This window comes from Marmota monax, unplaced genomic scaffold (genome assembly GCF_021218885.2).
Source record: "Marmota monax isolate L192 unplaced genomic scaffold, Marmota_monax_Labrador192_F-V1.1 WCK01_AAM20220418_F8-fsc00012, whole genome shotgun sequence".
Taxonomy (NCBI): Eukaryota; Metazoa; Chordata; class Mammalia; order Rodentia; family Sciuridae; genus Marmota; species Marmota monax.
In genome coordinates, this window is record NW_026695227.1 from 6,513,678 (window position 1) to 6,534,600 (window position 20,923).

General features: G+C 34.5%; 1 protein-coding gene across 3 annotated transcripts in view; it reads left to right on the top strand.

Moving 5' to 3' along the window:
* The window catches only part of Pik3c2g (phosphatidylinositol-4-phosphate 3-kinase catalytic subunit type 2 gamma), a 385,322-nt gene that overhangs the window by 57,596 nt on the left and 306,803 nt on the right, over window positions 1-20,923 (top strand). For all 3 annotated transcript variants that reach the window (XM_058576231.1, XM_058576230.1, XM_058576232.1), the window contains one exon: window positions 13,760-13,862. In XM_058576231.1, coding sequence (XP_058432214.1) covers window positions 13,760-13,862 — 103 coding nt within the window. The remainder of the gene's footprint in view (window positions 1-13,759; window positions 13,863-20,923) is intronic.

Sequence of the window (20,923 nt, forward strand, 5' to 3'; positions counted from 1 at the left end):
GCCTTTGCTATGCATAAGCTTTTTAATTTGATGCTCTCTCAAATATTAATTTTCGGTTTTATTTCTTGCACTTGTTGAGGAAGTTGGTTCCTTTGACATGTTAGAGTGTTTTCTTCTAGCCATTGCAAAGTTTCTTGTGTAATTCCTAGGTCTTTAATTCACTTCAAGTTGGCTTTTGTGCAGGGTAAAAGATGGGAATCTAGTTTCATTCACCTATATATAGTTTCCTTTGTACCACTTGTTTAGAAGGCTATTTGTTCTCCAACCTAAGTTATCATCACCTTTTTCAAGTATCAGAATCTGCACAAGCAGATTCTAAAGATAATTTATCTCTCACTTTTCCCACCTGTTAAATGGGAATAATAATATTTTCTTTGGAATGAATGGTATTACATGTGAATATTCTAGGCCTAAAATGTTTTTAATCAGTGAAATTGAGTAGTACTATTTTTAACTACTATTACTCTCATTTCCTTAAGCTTTCATGTGTTCATCAGAAATCCAATATCCTAAAAGAAGTATTACTTTTCTGGTTATTAAACACATGTATTTTTATTGATATTCATTTGATTCTCATCCACTCTGGATTAAATAGCAAATTCTCAAACTTTAAACTACTTGATTTCTTTCAGATAGTATATCTGTCTGTTAAAATAGCCACAATAAATACTTGTGGAACCAACCAAGCTTAGAGGATATAGTTGTAGGAGAAAAAAGATTTCTTACCCATTGCTAGGTTCATGGCTGAAGCACTTATAGCAAAAGACAGATTAATAAGAAATGAAGCATATGATTTATTTCACACTGTGTCCTTCAGAAATGAAGACCCAAAGAAACATTGAGAACCAGGTGTTTTTACATTTTTTTTTTAATTTTTTATTGTGGGTTGTTCAAAACATTACAAATTTCTTGACATATCATATTCCACACTTTGATTCAAGTGGGTTATGAACTCCCACCTTTATCCCATACACAGATTGCAGATTCACATCAGTTACACATCCATTGATTTACAAATTGCCATACTAGTGTCTGTTGTGCTCCGCTGCCTTTCCCATCCTCCACCCTCCCCCCTCCCCACCTCTCCCCTCCCCTCCCCTCCTCTCTCTCTACCCCTTCCACTGTATAACCCTGAGGGTCTCCTTCCATTACCGTGCAATTTCCCTTCTCTCTCCCTTTCCCTCCCACCTCTCATCCCTGTTAAATGTTAATCTTCTTCTCCTGTTCTTCGTCCCTACTCTGTTCTTAGTTACTTTCCTTATATCAAAGAAGACATTTGGCATTTGTTTTTTAGGGATTGGCTAGCTTCACTTAGCATAATCTGCTCTAATGCCATCCATTTCCCTGTAAATTCTATGATTTTGTCATTTTTTAATGCAGAGTAATACTCCATTGTGTATAAATGCCACATTTTTTTTATCCATTCGTCTATTGAAGGGCATCTAGGTTGGTTCCACAGTCTTGCTATTGTGAACTGTGCTGCTATGAACATCGATGTAGCAGTGTCCCTGTAGCATGCTCTTTTTAGGTCTTTAGGGAATAGACCAAGAAGGGGAATAGCTGGGTCAAATGGTGGCTCCATTCCCAGTTTTCCAAGAAATCTCCATACTGCTTTCCAAATTGGCTGCACCAATCTGCAGTCCCACCAGCAATGTACAAGTGTACCCTTTTCCCCACATCCTCGCCAGCACTTGTTGTTGTTTGACTTCCTAATGGCTGCCAATCTTACTGGAGTGAGATGGTATCTTAGGGTGGTTTTGATTTGCATTTCTCTGACAGCTAGAGATGTTGAGCATTTTTTCATGTACTTGTTGATTGACTGTATGTCCTCCTCTGAGAAGTGTCTGTTCAGGTCCTTGGCCCACTTGTTGATTGGGTTGTTTGTTCTCTTATTGTCTAATTTTTTGAGTTCTTTGTATACTCTGGATATTAGGGCTCTATCTGAAGTGTGAGGAGTAAAGATTAGTTCCCAGGATGTAGGCTCCCTATTTACCTCTCTTATTGTTTCTTTTGCTGAGAAAAAACTTTTTAGTTTGAGTAAGTCCCATTTGTTGATTCTAGTTATTAACTTTTGTGCTATGGTTGTCCTATTGAGGAATTTGGAGCCCGACCCCACAGTATGTAGATCGTAGCCAACTTTTTCTTCTATCAGACGGCGTGTCTCTGATTTGATATCAAGCTCCTTGATCCATTTTGAATTAACTTTTGTGCATGGCGAGAGAAAGGGATTCAGTTTCATTTTGTTGCATATGGATTTCCAGTTTTCCCAGCACCATTTGTTGAAGATGCTATCCTTCCTCCATTGCATGCTTTTAGCCCCTTTATCAAATATAAGATAGTTGTAGTTTTGTGGATTGGTTTCTGTGTCCTCTATTCTGTACCATTGGTCCACCCGCCTGTTTTGGTACCAGTACCATGCTGTTTTTGTTACTATTGCTCTGTAGTATAGTTTGAAGTCTGGTATCGCTATACCGCCTGATTCACACTTCTTGCTTAGCATTGTTTTTGCTATTCTGGGTCTTTTATTTTTCCATATGAATTTCATGATTGCTTTCTCTATTTCTACAAGAAATGCCATTGGTATTTTGATTGGCATTGCATTAAACCTATAGAGAACTTTTGGTAATGTCGCCATTTTGATGATGTTAGTTCTGCCTATCCATGAACAGGGTATATTTTTCCATCTTCTAAGATCTGCTTCTATTTCTCTCTTTAGGGTTCTGTAGTTTTCATTGTATAAGTCTTTCACCTCTTTTGTTAGGTTGATTCCCAAGTATTTTATTTTTTTTGAAGATATTTTGAATGGAGTGGTTGTCCTCATTTCCATTTCAGAGGATTTGTCGCTGATATACAGGAATGCCTTTGATTTATGCGTGTTGATTTTAAATCCTGCCACTTTGCTGAATTCATTTATTAGCTCTAATAGTTTCTTTGTAGAGCCTTTTGGGTCTGCTATATATAGAATCATATCATCTACAAATAGTGATAATTTAATTTCTTCTTTTCCTATTTTTATGCCTTTAATTTCTTTCGTCTGTCTAATTGCTCTGGCCAGTGTTTCGAGAACTATGTTGAAGAGAAGTGGAGAGAGAGGGCATCCCTGTCTTGTTCCAGATTTTAGAGGGAATGCCTTCAATTTTTCTCCATTCAGAATGATGCTAGCCTGAGGCTTAGCATAGATTGCTTTTACAATATTGAGGTATGTTCCTGTTATCCCTAGTTTTTCTAGAGTTTTGAACATAAAGGGATGCTGTACTTTGTCGAATGCTTTTTCCGCATCTATCGAGATGATCATATGGTTCTTATTTTTAAGTCTATTGATGTGGTGAATAACATTTATTGATTTCCGTATATTGAACCAGCCTTGCATCCCAGGGATGAATCCTACTTGATCATGGTGTACAATTTTTTTGATATGTTTTTGTATCCGATTCGCCAGAATTTTATTGAGGATTTTTGCATCTAGGTTCATTAGAGATATTGGTCTGTAGTTTTCTTTCTTTGAAGTGTCTTTGTCTGGTTTAGGTATCAGGGTGATGTTGGCCTCATAGAATGAATTTGGAAGTTCTCCCTCCTTTTCTATTTCCTGAAGTAGCTTGAAAAGTATTGGTATATATTATGTCACAAGGCAACTCTTAGACAATATAAAGGAGTAGAGATAATACCATGCATCTTATCTGATCATAATGGAATGAAACTGAAAATCAATGATAAAAGAAGGAAGGAAAAAGCATACATCAATTGGAGAATGAACAATAGGTTACTGAATGATCAATGGGTTATAGAATACATCAAGGAGGAAATTAAAAAATTCTTAGAGATAAATGAAAACACAGACACAACATATCGGAATCTATGGGACACATTGAAAGCAGTTCTAAGAGGAAAATTCATTGCTTGGAGTTCATTCCTTAAAAAAAGAAAAAACCAACAAATAAATGATCTCATACTTCATCTCAAAATCCTTGAAAAAGAAGAGCAAAACAACAGCAAAAGAAGTAGAAGGCAAGAAATAATGAAAATCAGAGCTGAAATTAATGAAATCGAAACAAAAGAAACAATTGAAAAAATTGACAAAACTAAAAGTTGGTTCTTTGAAAAAATAAACAAAATCAACAGACCCTTAGCGATGCTAGCGAAGAGAAGAAGAGAGAGAACTCAAATTACTAGCATACGGGATGAAAAAGGCAATATCACAACAGACACTTCAGAAATACAGAAGATAATCAAAAACTATTTTGAATCCTTATACTCCAATAAATTAGAAGATAGTGAAGGCATAGATAAATTTCTTAAGTCATATGATCTGCCCAGATTGAGTCAGGAGGATATAGAAAACCTAAACAGACCAATATCAATTGAGGAAATAGAAGAAACCATAAAAAGACTACCAACTAAGAAAAGCCCAGGTCCGGATGGGTATACAGCAGAATTTTACAAAACCTTTAAAGAAGAACTAATACCAATACTTTTCAAGCTACTTCAGGAAATGTTTTTACATTTAAATATGATGAAGACAGGACAGTCACAGGAAGTGTGAGTGAACAAAGCAGGTAGAATTTCAGAATGAGGATGGGAAGCAAGCAAAGGGGGCCTGTTTGTTCAGATTCTTACTGAAGACTTTGTCTGGGGGATAAGGATATGCCTGTCCTCAGGGTGTAGGGAGTGTGCCTTTGGAATGATGATTTTTGTGACCTGTTTCCTAGAAGCAGAGCAATGGGGGGGGGGGCGGGGGATGAGAGTGAGCTTATTCTGCTGCTGTTTCTTAAAATGCCAGGGTTTCCTATTTTGGGATAGTGTGTCCTGAACCCCATTACAGAGAAGTCCCTTTGTCATTCAAATTGAAATGCCAATCATCAGGATGCTTCCCCCCCCCTGCAGCTTTGCTAATGGCATGTTTGTGGTTCTCTATTTTGTATTACCTAAGTTCTATTTTGTATTTTTATTGAATTATCCTTTCTTTACCAAGTAGAATAGTATATAAAATCCTGAAAAAAGAGGAAATGTAAATAAACATGACTATATGTACATGTATACGTGCATATATAAATTACACAATATATTTACATTCATACCAATAAACTAATGCAAGTGTCTCAGACTTTACTGTGTCATAAGAGTCTCCTGAGGATCTGTTCTGACTCATTTGATCTGGAGTGGCCTCAGAATTGGTATTTCCAAAAGGCTTTTGGATGAAGTCTATGTTGCTGGGCCACAGCTCACCTTTTAAAGTAGCACAAGATTAAAAGCTAAGGATATAAAGGACCAGAATTTATACTCTCCTAAAGAAAAAAATATTTGCCCACATTCCCAGAATAATGCATCATATAAAATTAAATCTAATCAACAAAGTAATTAAGATGTTTATACCTCATAACTTACTAAAAAATAAGCAGTAAGCTCATGGAAAAACAAAATTCCATTTTTTCATGTATCAACTATATTTTTGTAACCCATTTAACCCTCATCTTAATTTAGTATCAAAAACATTTTGTCTTAATTGAAATATCCTGTAACTCTCTCATTGTCTGTTCTTTCTCTTCCTGCCCTCCCCCTGCCATGGCTCTTGCTCTGCTTCTTCCTATTAAGTGTATCTAGAAAATCTACAAATACCAGGCACTCACTTTAACATTTTCTGCCTGGAACTCTCTTCAAAAATGACAAATTTCTGACTGATTCTACATTGAAATCATGGTATATTTACCAGATAGTTCAAATATATCAAATATGATCTCATTAACTATTAGTATTCTCCTCAGAAAATGCTTTATAAATAGGATTTTGAATGATACACTATTATGAGCAGAGAGTAAACTCAAAATTAGAACAGAAAACATCAATTTTTATAGGCTCCTGGAAGCATAATACTTTTTTAAATATGAAGCACAGGATATGGAACTAGTAAATTAGAACCAGAATAGAGAGTACAGGGTCTGTAGTTACCAAATAGAGCACATAGTTAGCATGCATGAAGTCCTGGGTCCATCCCCAGCATCACAAAAAGAGAAAAAGAAAATAACAAATTCAAGAAATAATAGAGGAATAGAAATATCTGGTTCATTCAAAAATATTGAAATATTTTATTTTGCTCCTGTTCCTTAGCCCAAATTTAATTACCATGGCAAGGGGTATACTTGGAAATCCCATTTCTCATGATCTGTTTCAAGAGGCTGATCCCACCATACTTGTCCAGGGGCAGGTTTGAGACAGCAAGTACAGCATTTTCTCTTTCCCCTCAGTTGCAGCACAAGAGGACTGGAAGTTGAGGGCTGTTCCCTATAGTATTCCCACATCTGCCTTCCTTCCAGAGAGTAACAATAGATACTTAGACTTGTAGCCATCTCACATGAGTTCTTTATCTTTCTTCATAAAGATATTTACAATATATGAACTACAATGCAATCTCATAATTTTATCACTTTTTCTCTAGCCCAATGATTACTAGGAATATAGGTTTTTCTATTTCTCACCCCTGGTCTATATAATTTAAGTAATGTCTTCTCTAAAAAATTTCCAATAAGCCTTACTTTATAATTCAATTTTGAAATAATTCTCCTGATCATCTGCTGTGTGAAACAATAAATGTGCTATATTCAAAAGCTTTAGCTAAATAAACCATGACTGTATTGTCAGTAGTTAACCATAAATGCCTCATAAGGAGAAACTGAATATTCTTTCTTGAAAACTCTGTTTGGACCTTTATTTGCTTACAATGACCAGTTTTATATCCCTGATCAAAATGAAACAAAACTCCTTTTATTATTTAGTGTTACCAAGGAATGTTACACCTCAGAGTTCTAAAAAAAAATATATATATATATATATTTTTTTTTTTTGGGAGGGGTTAATATATATATATATATTAACCCCCCCCCCAAAATATATATTATATATATATATATATATATATATATATATATATTTTTTTTTTTTTTTTTTTTAAATGGACAGGGATTGTGGCACATGCCTGTAATTCCAGCAACTTAGAAGGCTGAAGCAGGAAGGTCACAAATTCAAGGCCAACCTTAGCAAATTAGTAAGACCCTGTCCCAAAATAAAATAAAAAAGGACTGGAGAAGTTGCTTAGTGGTAGAGTGTTCCTGGGTTCAATCTCCAGTACTCCCCCCAATAAAAACGGAAAAGGAAGAAATCTTATGGTAACTAAAAACCTCACCTTAAAATAATCATACATTCTTAAATTTAGGTTAAGAAGCAAAAAGGCAGTATTGAATTCTTTATTTATCACGAGGAGTGATCACATCAATCTAGGTTATCTACCTGAGACTTCCTTTCTGTCTTTCTGCCTTTCCCAATACAGACTAAATTAAGAAGAGCAAGAGCGTTTAAATGGGTTACAAAAATATAGGAATATGGAGACATATTACTTTTCTTTCTCTCTCTCTCTCTCTCTCTCTCTCTCTCTCTCTCTCTTTTAGGTGCTAGGGATTAAATCCAGAACTGCTTTACAACTGAACTACAACCCCAGCCCTTTTAATTTACATATTTACTTATTTATTTTTGAGATAGAATCTCACTAAATTGTTAAAGGTCTCACTGAATTGCTGAAGCTGGCCTTGAACTTTAGATCCTCCAGTGTCAATGTCCCACTGGGATTATAGGCATGAGTCACCTTCCTGACTATATTACTTTTACTAGCAAGAGAAAGTACTCTCCAAAAGTTAAGTACCTTTAATTAAAAATTTAAAAGAATCTTTATAAAAACTTTATTATTTAACTATAGTTTTAGTTAATCCTGCAATGATTTGTGTTCATTTGATCATTAAACATTTGGTTATATATTGGAATTTCCTTGTACTCAAAGTAGAAATCAAACTATTAATTACCAGTGAGGAAAAAAACTAAGTATATACAACTTAAGGTAAGAGATTATGTTCATTGACAGTAAAAATTTATATATTCTTATGGGGGTATTCCTGAGGGCAGGTGGGTTTGTCTCCCCCCCCCCCCCAATGAAATTAAAACTTTCATTTAGCAAACTTGAAAAACTGGACAATTTTACCACATTTAGAGCAGCCTAAGACTTCAAATTATAAACTAATATGTTGTAAGTTTTTGGACTTACTTTGAATACTCCTCCACTTATAAAATCCCTGGATCATGTGGGAAGATAGAAGGAACCTGGAATAACTTTGGGCTTTCACACACGGTTCAGAAAGTACAATCTGTTGATCAATCACTCATTAAGAGGTGTACTTTTAAGATTTTCGATCTCCTTCAAAGTGTTTATCATAGCATTTCAAAATTAACTGTTTTGTCTATCTCTAATAGAAAGCTAACAACAAAACACCATACAAATTTACACTTAGTTTTCATTCAATAACACTGTGTTAGAACAAATGTGCTCATATGTGGATACTCTATATGTTTTTCTTTTGAGAACAACACTCCAAAGAAAAAGCTTGTAATAGATAAAGATAGTTTATTATTAAGCCACATTTAGTAAATAAAGCATATTTCATACTTAGGTTTTCTAAAAAGCTGAATTTGCAAACACCATTACTAGACAGACTTGATAAAGAGAAGCACAAAGATGTTGTAGAATTTTCCCAAGGAGACATGGCAAAGCAGACTTGAATGTAATAGGTACAGCATTTAATTTCATTATATCTAGAACTATAGTCTGCAGTTATCAAGTTATTTTGTTCCTTAAAAGAATTGTTTTTTAAAGTTAGTAATTTCTAAGTACCCTCCAAAATTTGGAATTAATTAAAATTTAAATAGCCTACTGTTCCAATTTCTCTAAATTAAGAAAAAATTTAGCTAAAGAATTTTTGAGTTACATATTATTTAAAATTAGCCAATATCATCTTAATAAGCTGAAATATGCCATTTTATTCTGTTCCTTTTTAAATATTTTTTAAATTTTAATTTGTTATATATGACAACAGAATGCTTTACAACTTATATTATACATATAGAGCACAATTTTTCATATCTCTGGTTGTACACAAAGTAGAGTCATATCCTTCATATCCTTTATATATGTACTTAAGTTAATGATGATGATCGCATTCCACCATCTGTAAGGTTGTGGAATATTTCTCCTCTGGAGTGCTTATAGGAAAGATAATGAAACCTTGAGATGGAATAAAATTTCTATTTCTAATTTCCTGTGTTGGTATCATTATTACATTTTTTTTCATATCATACCCAAAAAGAGCTTCTTAGAGTTCAGGACTTATTTTTTTCAGAGGATGCAGGGTTCCAGCATCTCTGTTGAGTTTTTCTTACTGATTCTGTCTTAGTTAACTTCATTTATATAGATTATTGTGCTACTACTTACTTAATTGCTTTGACTGCATGGAGTCATAGAAAAGGCATTGCAAACTTGAGACTTGCTATAAAACATTTCTTCTGGCATTAAGAAAACCTCTTTCATTCGTATATTCAATTTAATCTTATTTTCAAATTAAAAATATATGTGTTCTATGTAAAAAGGAATATAACCATATTAAGTGAGGAAGCATGATTGTTTATTGCCTTTTATAGGCTGCTTTAAGAAAAACGAAGCATTTGAGAGGAAAGGTTTAGAACTCCTTGGTCCAGTTCCCTCTTGAATAATAACTGTTGATGTCATAGATGGTCTCTGTTCAAGAGCATTACCCATCTCTACTAACTACAAGCCCTGGATTTATAATTCAACTTCTTTCTGTCTCTCCAAGTAATGAAGTTTAACTTTTCCTATCCATTGTTCCCCTGAAAGCAAAATAACAATAAACTTGAGTAGTTTTGGCATCAGAAACCACATACCACTAATCTTTATCTTTGCTGAGACAACTCCAAATACCACTTTGAGCATAAAATATGGGACTGTTTTATTTGTTACAAAGAGCAGCTTACTAGAATTAAAAGATATTATTGGGGCTGTGGGTTGTGGCTCAAGCGGTAGCGCCACTCGCCTGGCATGCGCGGGGCACTGGGTTTGATCCTCAGCACCATATAAAAATAAAATAAAGATGTTGTGTCCACTGAAAACTAAAAAATAAATATTAAAAAATTCTCTCTCTCTCTTAAAAAAAGATATTATAGATGTATCATCACAGAAATTTTAAAGTAGCAAATGCCAAATGAATATATGTATGCCTGTATGCATAAGTGTGCACATACCACTTAAAAAAATGCCTTGTAAAGTACTATACTAGCATTACCATTTTGTTATATTTGTTTATTTCTTTTCTCTTTCCCCCTTTCCTTTTCTTTCCTTTCTTTTCCTTTTTCTTCTCTCCTCTCTTCTCCTTTCCTCTCTTGTCCTCTCCTCTCTCACAATCAATCTCTCTCTTTCAGTCTCACAATCAATCTCTCTCTTTCTGTCTCACAATCTCTCTCTCTCTCTCTCTCTCTCTCTCTCTCCCCCTCATGCATGTCAGGCAAGAGGTCTACCACTGGCACCCGCAAACCCCCTTACCTATATTTCTGACCTAGTTTTAATAAGTGTTAAAGTCTCACATAATTACTGAATTTTCTTTAAAAAATCTTAAAAAGCTGTCAGACATTCTGGTTCTCAATATTCTTACAGTCAAATTACAATAGTCTTTTTCTATACATGACATTAATATTTCACTACATACCTCTGTGGCTACTCCTTACATATAAATGAAGAACATTTGACCCTGTTATCCTATGAAATGAGGATATATATTTATTCCAGTGAAAAAGCCTGCTCATAAATTTGTGTTTAGAGGAGTGCCTAGGGTGGTGAGAATCAATATTCATAGATTGGGTATTATCTAGAAAGTTTTTTTTTTCACTTTAAGACAGATGTATTTGCATTTCTGTTTTTGTGTTTGTGTGTGTGTGTGTTAAGACTATCAATCTCTCTTTATATAACATATTGCCAAAGAAATACTTTTAAATAGCATGAGTAATATATGAATAGGAAATAGAGACAATTATGTATAAGCACCCTTTTAGTGTTCATCTTTAATGATAAGTATACTCATAACAGTTCCTAAGATAGTAAATAGCAGAGTTGGAATAAAATATTTGTTGAGAGAATAATAAATGTACTGAAATCTTGATGTGCAAGTATATATTAAGAAAAAAACCTAAACCTCAACTTTTGATTGCATCATAGATTCAGTTTATTGAACAGTTTAATTTTACACATGATTATCAAAGAAAACACACTGAGCACACTGACTTGAAATCTGAGTGTACAATCTGAACTAGATAGTTCCAGTGTTCATTTCATAAGTGTATAAAACCACATGTGTTCAAACCCATCTTCCCACACTGCCAAGCTTTGCATTTTTTTGTCTTGATATTGTATCCTTTCCTACTATCCCCTTTGAGACCTAGATTTCTGTTATGCTTTGGATCTGGAATGTTACCCAAAGTCTCGTGTATTGAAAGCATGGTCTCCAGTGCAATAATGTTCAGAGATGGGGCTTTAAGGAAATGATTGGATCGTGAGGTATCTAACCTCATTAGTGGATGAATCCATATGTAAGCTTTTTGTTGCTGTGAATGAAATAGCTGACAAGAAAACTTAGAGGATGGAAAGTATATTTTGGCCCCTGGTTTCAGAGATTTACTCCATGATTAACTGTCTCCATTGCTCTGGCCCATAAGAGACGTAGAACATCATAGCAGAAGGTCATGGCAGAGGAGTTTCTGTTTATCTCAGGGCAGCCAGGCAGCAAAGAGAGTAAGGGGAAGTGACTGCAAGGAAGACAAATCTTTCCAGGGCATGCCTCTAGTGACCTATCCCCTGCCACCACACACTACCTGCCTTTGGGTGCCACAAATTCAGTCCATTCAAACTAGAATGGACTGATTAGGTCATACCTGTCATAATCTAAACATTTACCCCTGAATATTAGTGCATTAACACAGGATCTTGGGGGATAACACCTTATATCCAAACCTTAACAATCCATTTGGTGGATTAATAATTTGAATGGACTACTAAAAGGTGGTAGAAACAGCAGGCAGGTGAGTCATGGTTGGAGGAATGGGTATGCTCTTAGAGACCATATCGACCATATGTTGTCCTTAGGTCCTTCCTCTTTCTCTTTCTCTGCTCTCTGGTTGCTATAAGCTGAGCAGCTTTCCTCTGCCACACCCATTTGTCATGATATTCTGCCTCTCCTCAGGCCCAAAGCAATGGGACCAGCCAACCATGGACTGAAACCTTTGAAATCATGAAACAAAACAAATCTTTCCTCCTTTAAGTTGTTGATGTCAGGTATTTTGGTCACAGCTTCAAAAAGCTGACTAACACACCTCCTTGAACACAGATATATTTTTCTCCATTTTCTCATTAAATTAGACATCATACCACCCTCCTATCTCATCTTTAATGCTTTTTTTTCTCTTCATTTTAATTTTCTCTTGCATTGTACAATTCAACGGACCTGTTATGTGGGTTACCTATTAGTTTTAAATTTTCTACTAGCCATAATAAGAAATAGAAAAAGAAACAAGCCACAATATACTTAATTTATTATTTAACTCAATATGGCTGAAATATTCTTTCAATATGTAATTAAATGAAGTTTTTGAGATGTTTCACACTATTATTTGTGACGAATCTTCAAAATCCAGTGAGTAATTTACACTTTTAGTACATGTTAATTCAGACTAGCCTCAGTGCAATTGATCTGTAGTCACATGTGTCTAAATAGCTTCTATGCTGGCCAGTGTAGTTCTAGATCACTAAAACAATATATTTAATATAAATCTATAGTAATATAGAAGTTAGGTATTAAGAATAAAAACTGTCAAAATAATTTAAATATTTAAATATAACAGTGGATATTAACCAAATAATACTCTAATTTGTGTTACTGTGCTAGGCATAAGAGTTCCACATATTTAGTAAATTATTACTTTAAGGATCCCAAACTTCCAGTATGATATTTTTTTTTCTCCTGAAATCCTTCTCATATTTAGCCAAGATACTTTGAATAAAATACATTTACAAAACAAATTTTTCTGAATAACAAGGGTTGGAGATGTAAATGTTGAAAGCAATAAAGGAGACTACCCAGCAAAAGCCTTTCATTTCACGGAAAAATCCTTCAGACTTTGTTTAAAATGGTATGTTTCAAAAGAGCCATTTGCTGTGATCACTATGCAGTTTGGGCTTGGCAAATATTTAGGGACAAAAAACAGAGAGGAAAAGAAAATATAATTACGCCATTAGAAATTCTGAAATATGAAGGGATTTTTTTTCTGCTTAATCTTCTTGTCAACCCTTTGATGTAGACATTAATTTCTCAAACCCAAAGAAGATAGTATTGAATTTCAGATAGTTTTAGTTCACTTAGCCTGCCTAAGGTCACAGAGCTAGTCTACATATCTCCAAAGCCATCAAATTTCTACTACTCAACTCTGCTCCCTTCATACAATGGTCCAACACATAGATACTGTGGCATCACTTAGAGGCCTCCAGAAGCATATGGACCTCAGTTTTGAGATTGCTATATAAATAATTTTGTAAATTATTCTTTATTATAGCTTACTGTAACCATCGTAAGTGTATTTAATCATTTTCTAATTTATTAATGCATTTTAAAAAATTACAATATGCTGCTACACTTAATCTATGTATATATGATCTCCTCTCATTATATTCATTCACACACATACATACACACACACACTCTCAGGTTACTCTTACCAGACTTTACCAGAATAAGTTCCAAAAATAAAAAGGAAATGAAGACAAGGAAGAAAACACACACTTGAGGGTATTGTATGAGGATGTGATTGTGTTCATTTTTTTCTTCTTCAGTGATCACTGTTTGGGGAGCCACAAAATGTTTCAGAAAGATAAATCAGTTATTCAGCTTCAGCTACAGAAAAATAGGGAAGCTCCAGGAAAGTTATCACGAAAGGTAAGACTCCTTTGCATTGATTTTCATTAACTGATACACTTTAGGACAATGTTCCTGTCTTTATGGCTTCCTGCCAATTCAGAAACACCTGACTTAATAAATACATGTTTATCTGAATATAGTATTGAAATATACTGAAAACTTTATCTGCATGCCTGTTAATTTAGACCAAAACAATAACATGAAAGCATTACTGCATTTTTAGTGTTTGGTTCTGAATGTTTGTTCTCCCCAACCCCCAATTCCTGTGTTGAAAGCCTACTCCCTCAGTTGTATAGAATTAGGAGGTTGGGACTTTGAGAGGTAATTAGATTAGATGAGGTCATGAGAGAAGGGTTCTTGGGATATTAGTGCCCTTTTAAGAAGAGATGAGAGACTTGCTTTCTGTTTCTTTTTTCTTTCCCCCATGTGAGGACACAGCAACAAGGCTGTTTTCTATAACCCAGGAAGAGAACTTCACCCAAGCTTGAAACTCCTGGTCTCCAGAACTATAAGAAATTCGTGTCTGTCATTTAAACCTTCTAGTCTATGGAAAGAGTTTCTTATAGCAATCCAAGCTAAGACACTCATAATAGTAAATAAATTTTGGTCTCAGAAAAGTTATTGATGAGAAACTTACTAAATTTTATAACTTGGTAAGTCATAATTATAGCTTACATCTATATACTGAGAAGTAAAAGGAATAGAAAAATGTAAAGAAGAAACTATTGAAGGCAGAATAATAACACAACTACTGTTCATTTGAAAACTATTTATGTCCCTAACTTAAAGCAGGACAAATTAATATTCACACCATATATAATAAAACTACCTAGAAGGAAATTACTGTGCTTTAATGACACTATTTCATGCGGTTATATGATAATTTTATTCTCTGTGTGATGTCTTAAGTTACTTCCAAACCAAATTGCACAGTATGCGGTGAACTTTGATTTTTTGGCAGTTTTTATCTGTAGAATCTTCCAATTACCTGCTTTAAGCAAAAAATCCTATCACCTTGTCATTTCCATCAGATAACAGATTTCTAGTGCATGATTCTTTTTTTCTATTATGAGGTGTTTCATCATAAAAAATGTCAGGTGGTGTATTGAGTTGTAATATGTCTATATGGAATATAACATAATGAGGCCAAAAGAGAATTGTTTAGAAATATCTTTTGGATCTGGTTTTCAACTTGGTCACTATTGACAGCTCTAGGGCTATGCATCTGAAATTTCCACAAAGAAACATTATGAAGCGCAATTAATTTCGTCAGAATTAATAAACTTAAATTCTTCAAATTGCCCTCAGTGTTGCAGAAAAAGCTGAATCATCATATTTCATTGCATCATGAAGGAAGAAGAGAAAATATACGATTCTAATTTGTATGTTGCTAAAAATAATTTATCTCATTGGTGTAGTAATTTACAAATCACTGACATTTTAGTCTCATATAAATTAAGGTTTATTTTAAAATCCATATTATTCTACCACTCTGATAAAATATGAATAAATAAAATATGAGCCTCTATTTTATGTGTGAGACTCTTAACATTTCTATCACATTTAATCTTAACAATTCTGTGAGGCAAACACTACTGAAAATAAGGAAGCAGAATCCTAGGGAGTCCCTCTGACTTTCCCAAGATAACAGTCATGGAATTGATATGGAAAGGAGCTTGGATTTGAACAAGCCAGTGAGTCTTCAGAGCCCACACTTTATTCTACCAACTTACTTGGCAACTGTATTTAGAATCTACACACTAATCTCAAAGATTTTGTATATAATTTTTACAGTAATTTTATATTTTGTTTTGCTTTCCACAGCCTTGTTCATATACTTCAAAGTCTGGGGCATGATAGGTGCTTAATAATAGTTAAATACTATGCTTATATTAGGTGCCAGGCACTGTTCTCAGTGCTCAAAATTATAAAATAGTTCAAGTGCCAAAAGAAGGTAACAAATACTCTAATTTTCCTATCAGATAATTAAAAGTGCTTAAAAAGTTAAGAAATGAATTAAAAGGTTCAAAATTCTCATAGCCAGTAAATAAGAAAAATGTCATTTGAGCAAAAGTAGTCTGTCACTCATTTGTTTCTTTTGCTGAGAAGAAGCTTTTTAGTTTTAATCCATCCCATTTATTGATTCTTGATTTTAATTCTTGCACTATAGGAATCTTATTAAGGAATTTGGGGCCTAATCCCACATGATGGAGATTTCGGCCTACTTTTTCTTTTAATAGTCACAGTGTCTCTGGTTTAATTCTTAGGTCTTTGATCCACTTGTGTTGAGTTTTGTGCATAGTGAGAGGAGTTTAATTTCATTTTGTTGCATATGGATTTCCAGTTTTCCCAGCACCATTTGTTGAAGAGGCCCTCTTTTCTACAATGTATGATTTTGGAGCCTTTGTCTTATATAACTGTAATTGTGTGGGTTAGTCTCTGTGTCCTCTATTCTGTAGCATTGGTCTACCAGTCTATTTTGGTGCCAACACCATGTTGGTTTTGTCACTATTGCTCTGTAGTATAGTTTAATTCAGGTATAGTGATGCCACCTGCTTCACTCTTCTTGCTCAAGATTGCTTTAGCTATTCTGGGTCTCTTATTTTTCCAGATGAATTTCATGACTTCTTTTTCTATTTCTATGAGGAATGTCATTGGGATTTTTATTGGAATTGCATTAAATCTGTATAGTGTTTATGGTAATATGGTCATTTTGACAATATTAATTCTGCCTATCAAGGAACAACAGAGATCTTTCCATCTTCTAAGGTTTTCTTTAATTTCTTTCTATAGCATTCTGTAGTTTTTGTTGGAGAAGTCTTTCACTTATTTTGTTAGGTTGATTCCCAAGTTTGTTTGTTTGTTTGTTTTGAGACAATTGTAAATGGGGTAGTTTTTCTCATTCCCTTTCTAAGGATTTGTCACTGATATACAAAAATGCCTTTGGTTTATGGGTGTTGATTTTGTATCCTGCTACTTTGCTGAATTCATTTACTAGTTCTAGAAGTTTTCCGGTGGAATTCTTCTAGATATAGAATCATATTGTCAGCAAATAGTGCTAATTTGAGTTATCTTCCCATCCGCATCCCTTTAATTTCTTTTATATGTCTAATTTATCTGGCTAGTGTTTTAAGAACTATGTTTAGTAGAAGTGGTGAAAGAGGGCATCCCTGTATTGTTCCAGTTTTTAGAGGGAATGCTTTCAATTTTTCTCCATTTAGAATGATGTTGGCCTGAGACTTAGCATATATAGCTTTTGTGATGTTGAAATATGTTCCTATTATCCCTAGTTTTTCTAGTGTTTAGGTGAAGTGAATAGAGAACCTACATCTTGGGAGCAAATTTTTACCACTCACACATCAGATAGAACACTAATCTCTAGGGTATATAAAGAATACAGAAAGCTAAACACCTAAAAAACAAATAGCCTAATCAATAAATGGGCCAAGGAACTGAGCAGACACCTCTCAGAAGATGATATATATAATCAATCAACAAATATGTGAAAACATGTTCAACAGCTCTAGCAATTAGAGAAATGCAGATCAAAACTACTCTAAGATTTCATCTCACTCCAGTCAGAATGGCAGTTATCAATAATACAAACAACAATAAATGTTGGCGAGGATATGGAGGAAAAGGCACACTCATACATTGCTGGTGGGACTGCAAATTAGTGTAGCCAATATGGATAGCAATATGTAGATTCATTGGAAAGCTGGGAATCGAACCACCATTTGACCCAGCTATCCCACTCCTTGGTTTATACCCAAAGAACTTAAAAGCAGCATACTATAGGGACACAGCCACATCAATGTTTAGAGTAGCACAATTCACAATATTTGAACTGTGGAACCAACCTAGTTGCCCTTCAGTAGATGAATGGATAAAGAAAATGTGGTATATATACACAGTGGAATATTACTCAGAAATAAAAGAGAATAAAATCATGGAATTTGCAGTTAAATGGATAGTTAGAGAATATAATGTTAAGTGATGTTAGCCAATCCCAGAAAACCAAACGCAGTATATTTTCTCTGATATTAGGAGGCTGATTCATAGTCAGGTTGGTAGGGGGAGCATGGGAGAATTAGATGAACTCTAGATAGGACAAAGGGGTGGGAGGGAAAGGGAAGGGGGATGGGGATAAAAGAGATGGTGGAATGAGATGGATATCATTACCCTAACTACATGAATGAAGACATGAATGGTGTGGATATACTTTTTATACAACCAGAGTTATGAAAAATTGTGCTGTATATGTGATATATGAATTGTAATGACTTCTGCTGTATATGTAACAAATTAGAATTAAAAATAAACAAACAAAAAAGTAGTACGTCATAAAATTTACAGTGTCATCCAATCCAGTGTCTTTGAGTTCTTGTCATTGCCACCATTGTCATTATGTACAAGGACAAGCACAAAGTCATCATTGAGTATATAGTATGTATCTGTAACCCAAAGGGCCTGTTCTAATGTGTCATTTTAATCATAGAGATCATTAAGTTACATGCTTCTTTTTTATTCTTCATGGTAACTTTGCTAGTAACCATCTCTCTACTTCATATAATAAATAACGTCAACTCTTGGCTGAAACAAGAACTTAGGAACAGAAAAAATATATGCCTTTTCTTATCCACAACTTTTCCTAGCACTGACTGAAACTGTGATTTAAAATTTTATCATATGCCTGAAGGCAAAGGAATTTGTGTACTTTCCATTCATTTAATAAGTATTTAGTGTGTGATTTTTATGTAGTAGGCTCTGCATGAGTGACTAGAATAGTAGACAAAAATCAACCAAGTCTCAACCAGGAGAACCAGCTGGCCCCCCTTCCAAATTAAAGAGCAATGCAGCCTTTACATAGGATAAAAGAAAGGTACTCCATGTCTTCATTTTCCAAATTTTTACTCTTTTTAAATTTTTTTTTCATAATCACATTCCAAAGTAGAATACATTACATTTTATAAAAATCTTTAAGACTTCACTTTTAGGAATGAGCATAAATATTACGTGTGTATGTGTGTGACTAATTTAAGCACTATTTGTTAAACGTGTTCTGTATGCTATATATAATACTTGTCTCATACAGTAAAAAAGTTTAATGAACATAGTTCAAATCCAGAATCCTAGAAAACATATAGTATAGATTGGTAATTTATTTTTTCATCAAACAAATAATAATTAAGCACCAATCATGTGGTAGAAATTATTCTAAACACTGCCTACACAAAAATTGGGAGTTCATAACCAACTTGAATCTAATGTATGAAATATGATATGTCAAGTGCTTTGTAATGTTTTGAACAACCAATAAAAAAAGGAAAAAAAAGGAAAAAAAATACAAGGCATATTGGTACCTTCTTTAAAATTTAGTGTTCACATCCTAGTAGAGAGAGAATTAAAAAATACACACACACACACACACACACACACACACACTCACACACACATATATAATGAAGTTCAACAAAGATATGTCCTTCAAAAGAAAATGTATCTATACCTTGAGAAGCAGCTATAGGGACAAACTGATAGAAACTAATATGAAGGATTGGCAGTGGAAATTGTTTTTATGTCTAAATTTTAAAGCACATAGTCCTAGCTCTGACCATTTGAAATGAGGAATATTTAATTTATTAATTTGGCATCTTGTTTCAAGAAATAACTCTGGTCTCATATTGCCCATTTCAAATGTTCACTCTTAGGAAAATTATTCAATACTCTGTACCTTAATTTTATCTAAAATTATAAATAATAAATAGTATTTAGCCAATGTGGCTATTAGGGGAACTCAACTGAGAAGTATAAGTGAGGAGCTTAGATCTGTGTCTGACCTTGGTAGCATTACATAAGTATTAGCTATTGATGTCATAGAATTAAGGTGACAGACAATATTATATTTCAGTCATTTACTAGTGAAAATTTTAAGGCCTTATTAAAACTAGTTTGCATTTAAACATTCAAAAACTTGTGAAATATTGAGAGATATGGGCATTGATTTGCTATCTCAGAATAATGTGTACCTCACAGTATCGCTTGTTATCTTTCTGTTGCAATAAAAAAAAATCCCTGAGACAATCAACTTATGAAGTGAATTGTTTCACAATTTTGGAGGTTTCAGTACATGATCCATTATCCCCGTTACTTTAGAGCCTGTGGTAAAGCAGCACATCATGGTAGGAGTGCATGCAGAGCAAAGCCATGTACCTTATCATGAACCAAAAAGCAAAAGGAAAAAGTGAGGAAGAGATGGAGGCCTCAAAATCCCCTTTAAGGGCATTCCTCCTGTGACCAAACGACCTCCCACTATGCCCCAGCTCTTAAAGATTCCCCCCACATCCCAATTACATGACCCTGGGAACCAAGCTTTACTTCACGGGCCTTTGGAAGACACTAAAAATCCAAATTGTAGCATTCTGCTGCTGTTCCCTAAGGGTTATAACTATCTTACAGTGCAAGATGTCTTTAGTCCATCTCCAGGAATCCTCAAAATCTTAATCGTTCCAGCATTGCTCAAATGTTGAAATCCAAAGTCTTCTTCAAGACTAAAGGCAAATTCAGCTGTGAGCCCCTGTGAGAAATCAAAACACAAGTAACATACTTTCAAGATACAATGATGGGACAGGGCACAGGGTAAATATTACCATTGAAAAGTATGGAATAGGGGAAGAGAAAGGAATTGTCACAAATCAACACCAAAACCCAGTAGGGCAAACATTAAGTCCTGAATCTTCATGCCCTATATCGAGGACAACCTGTGGTGGGATATGGGATTCCACCTATACGGCCTTGCTTGTGTTCACCCACAATGGTACTCTTTTAGGAAAACTTTTGCATACTCCCTAGATCTTTCCTCAACAGGCACTGCTCAATGCTGGGATCTCTACCTTTCAGGGTCTAAACTATAGCTTTTTGGATGCACTCCCTAGCTCCATGAATCACCCCACTGCAGGGACTTCAACACTGTAACACACTGCCTGGCCTCCAGAGCTTTCCTTTGAAATCTTAATGGATGCCACAACATCATGTGGGCAATGCCAAGTTCTGCTGCCAGCATGAACTATACCTGGACC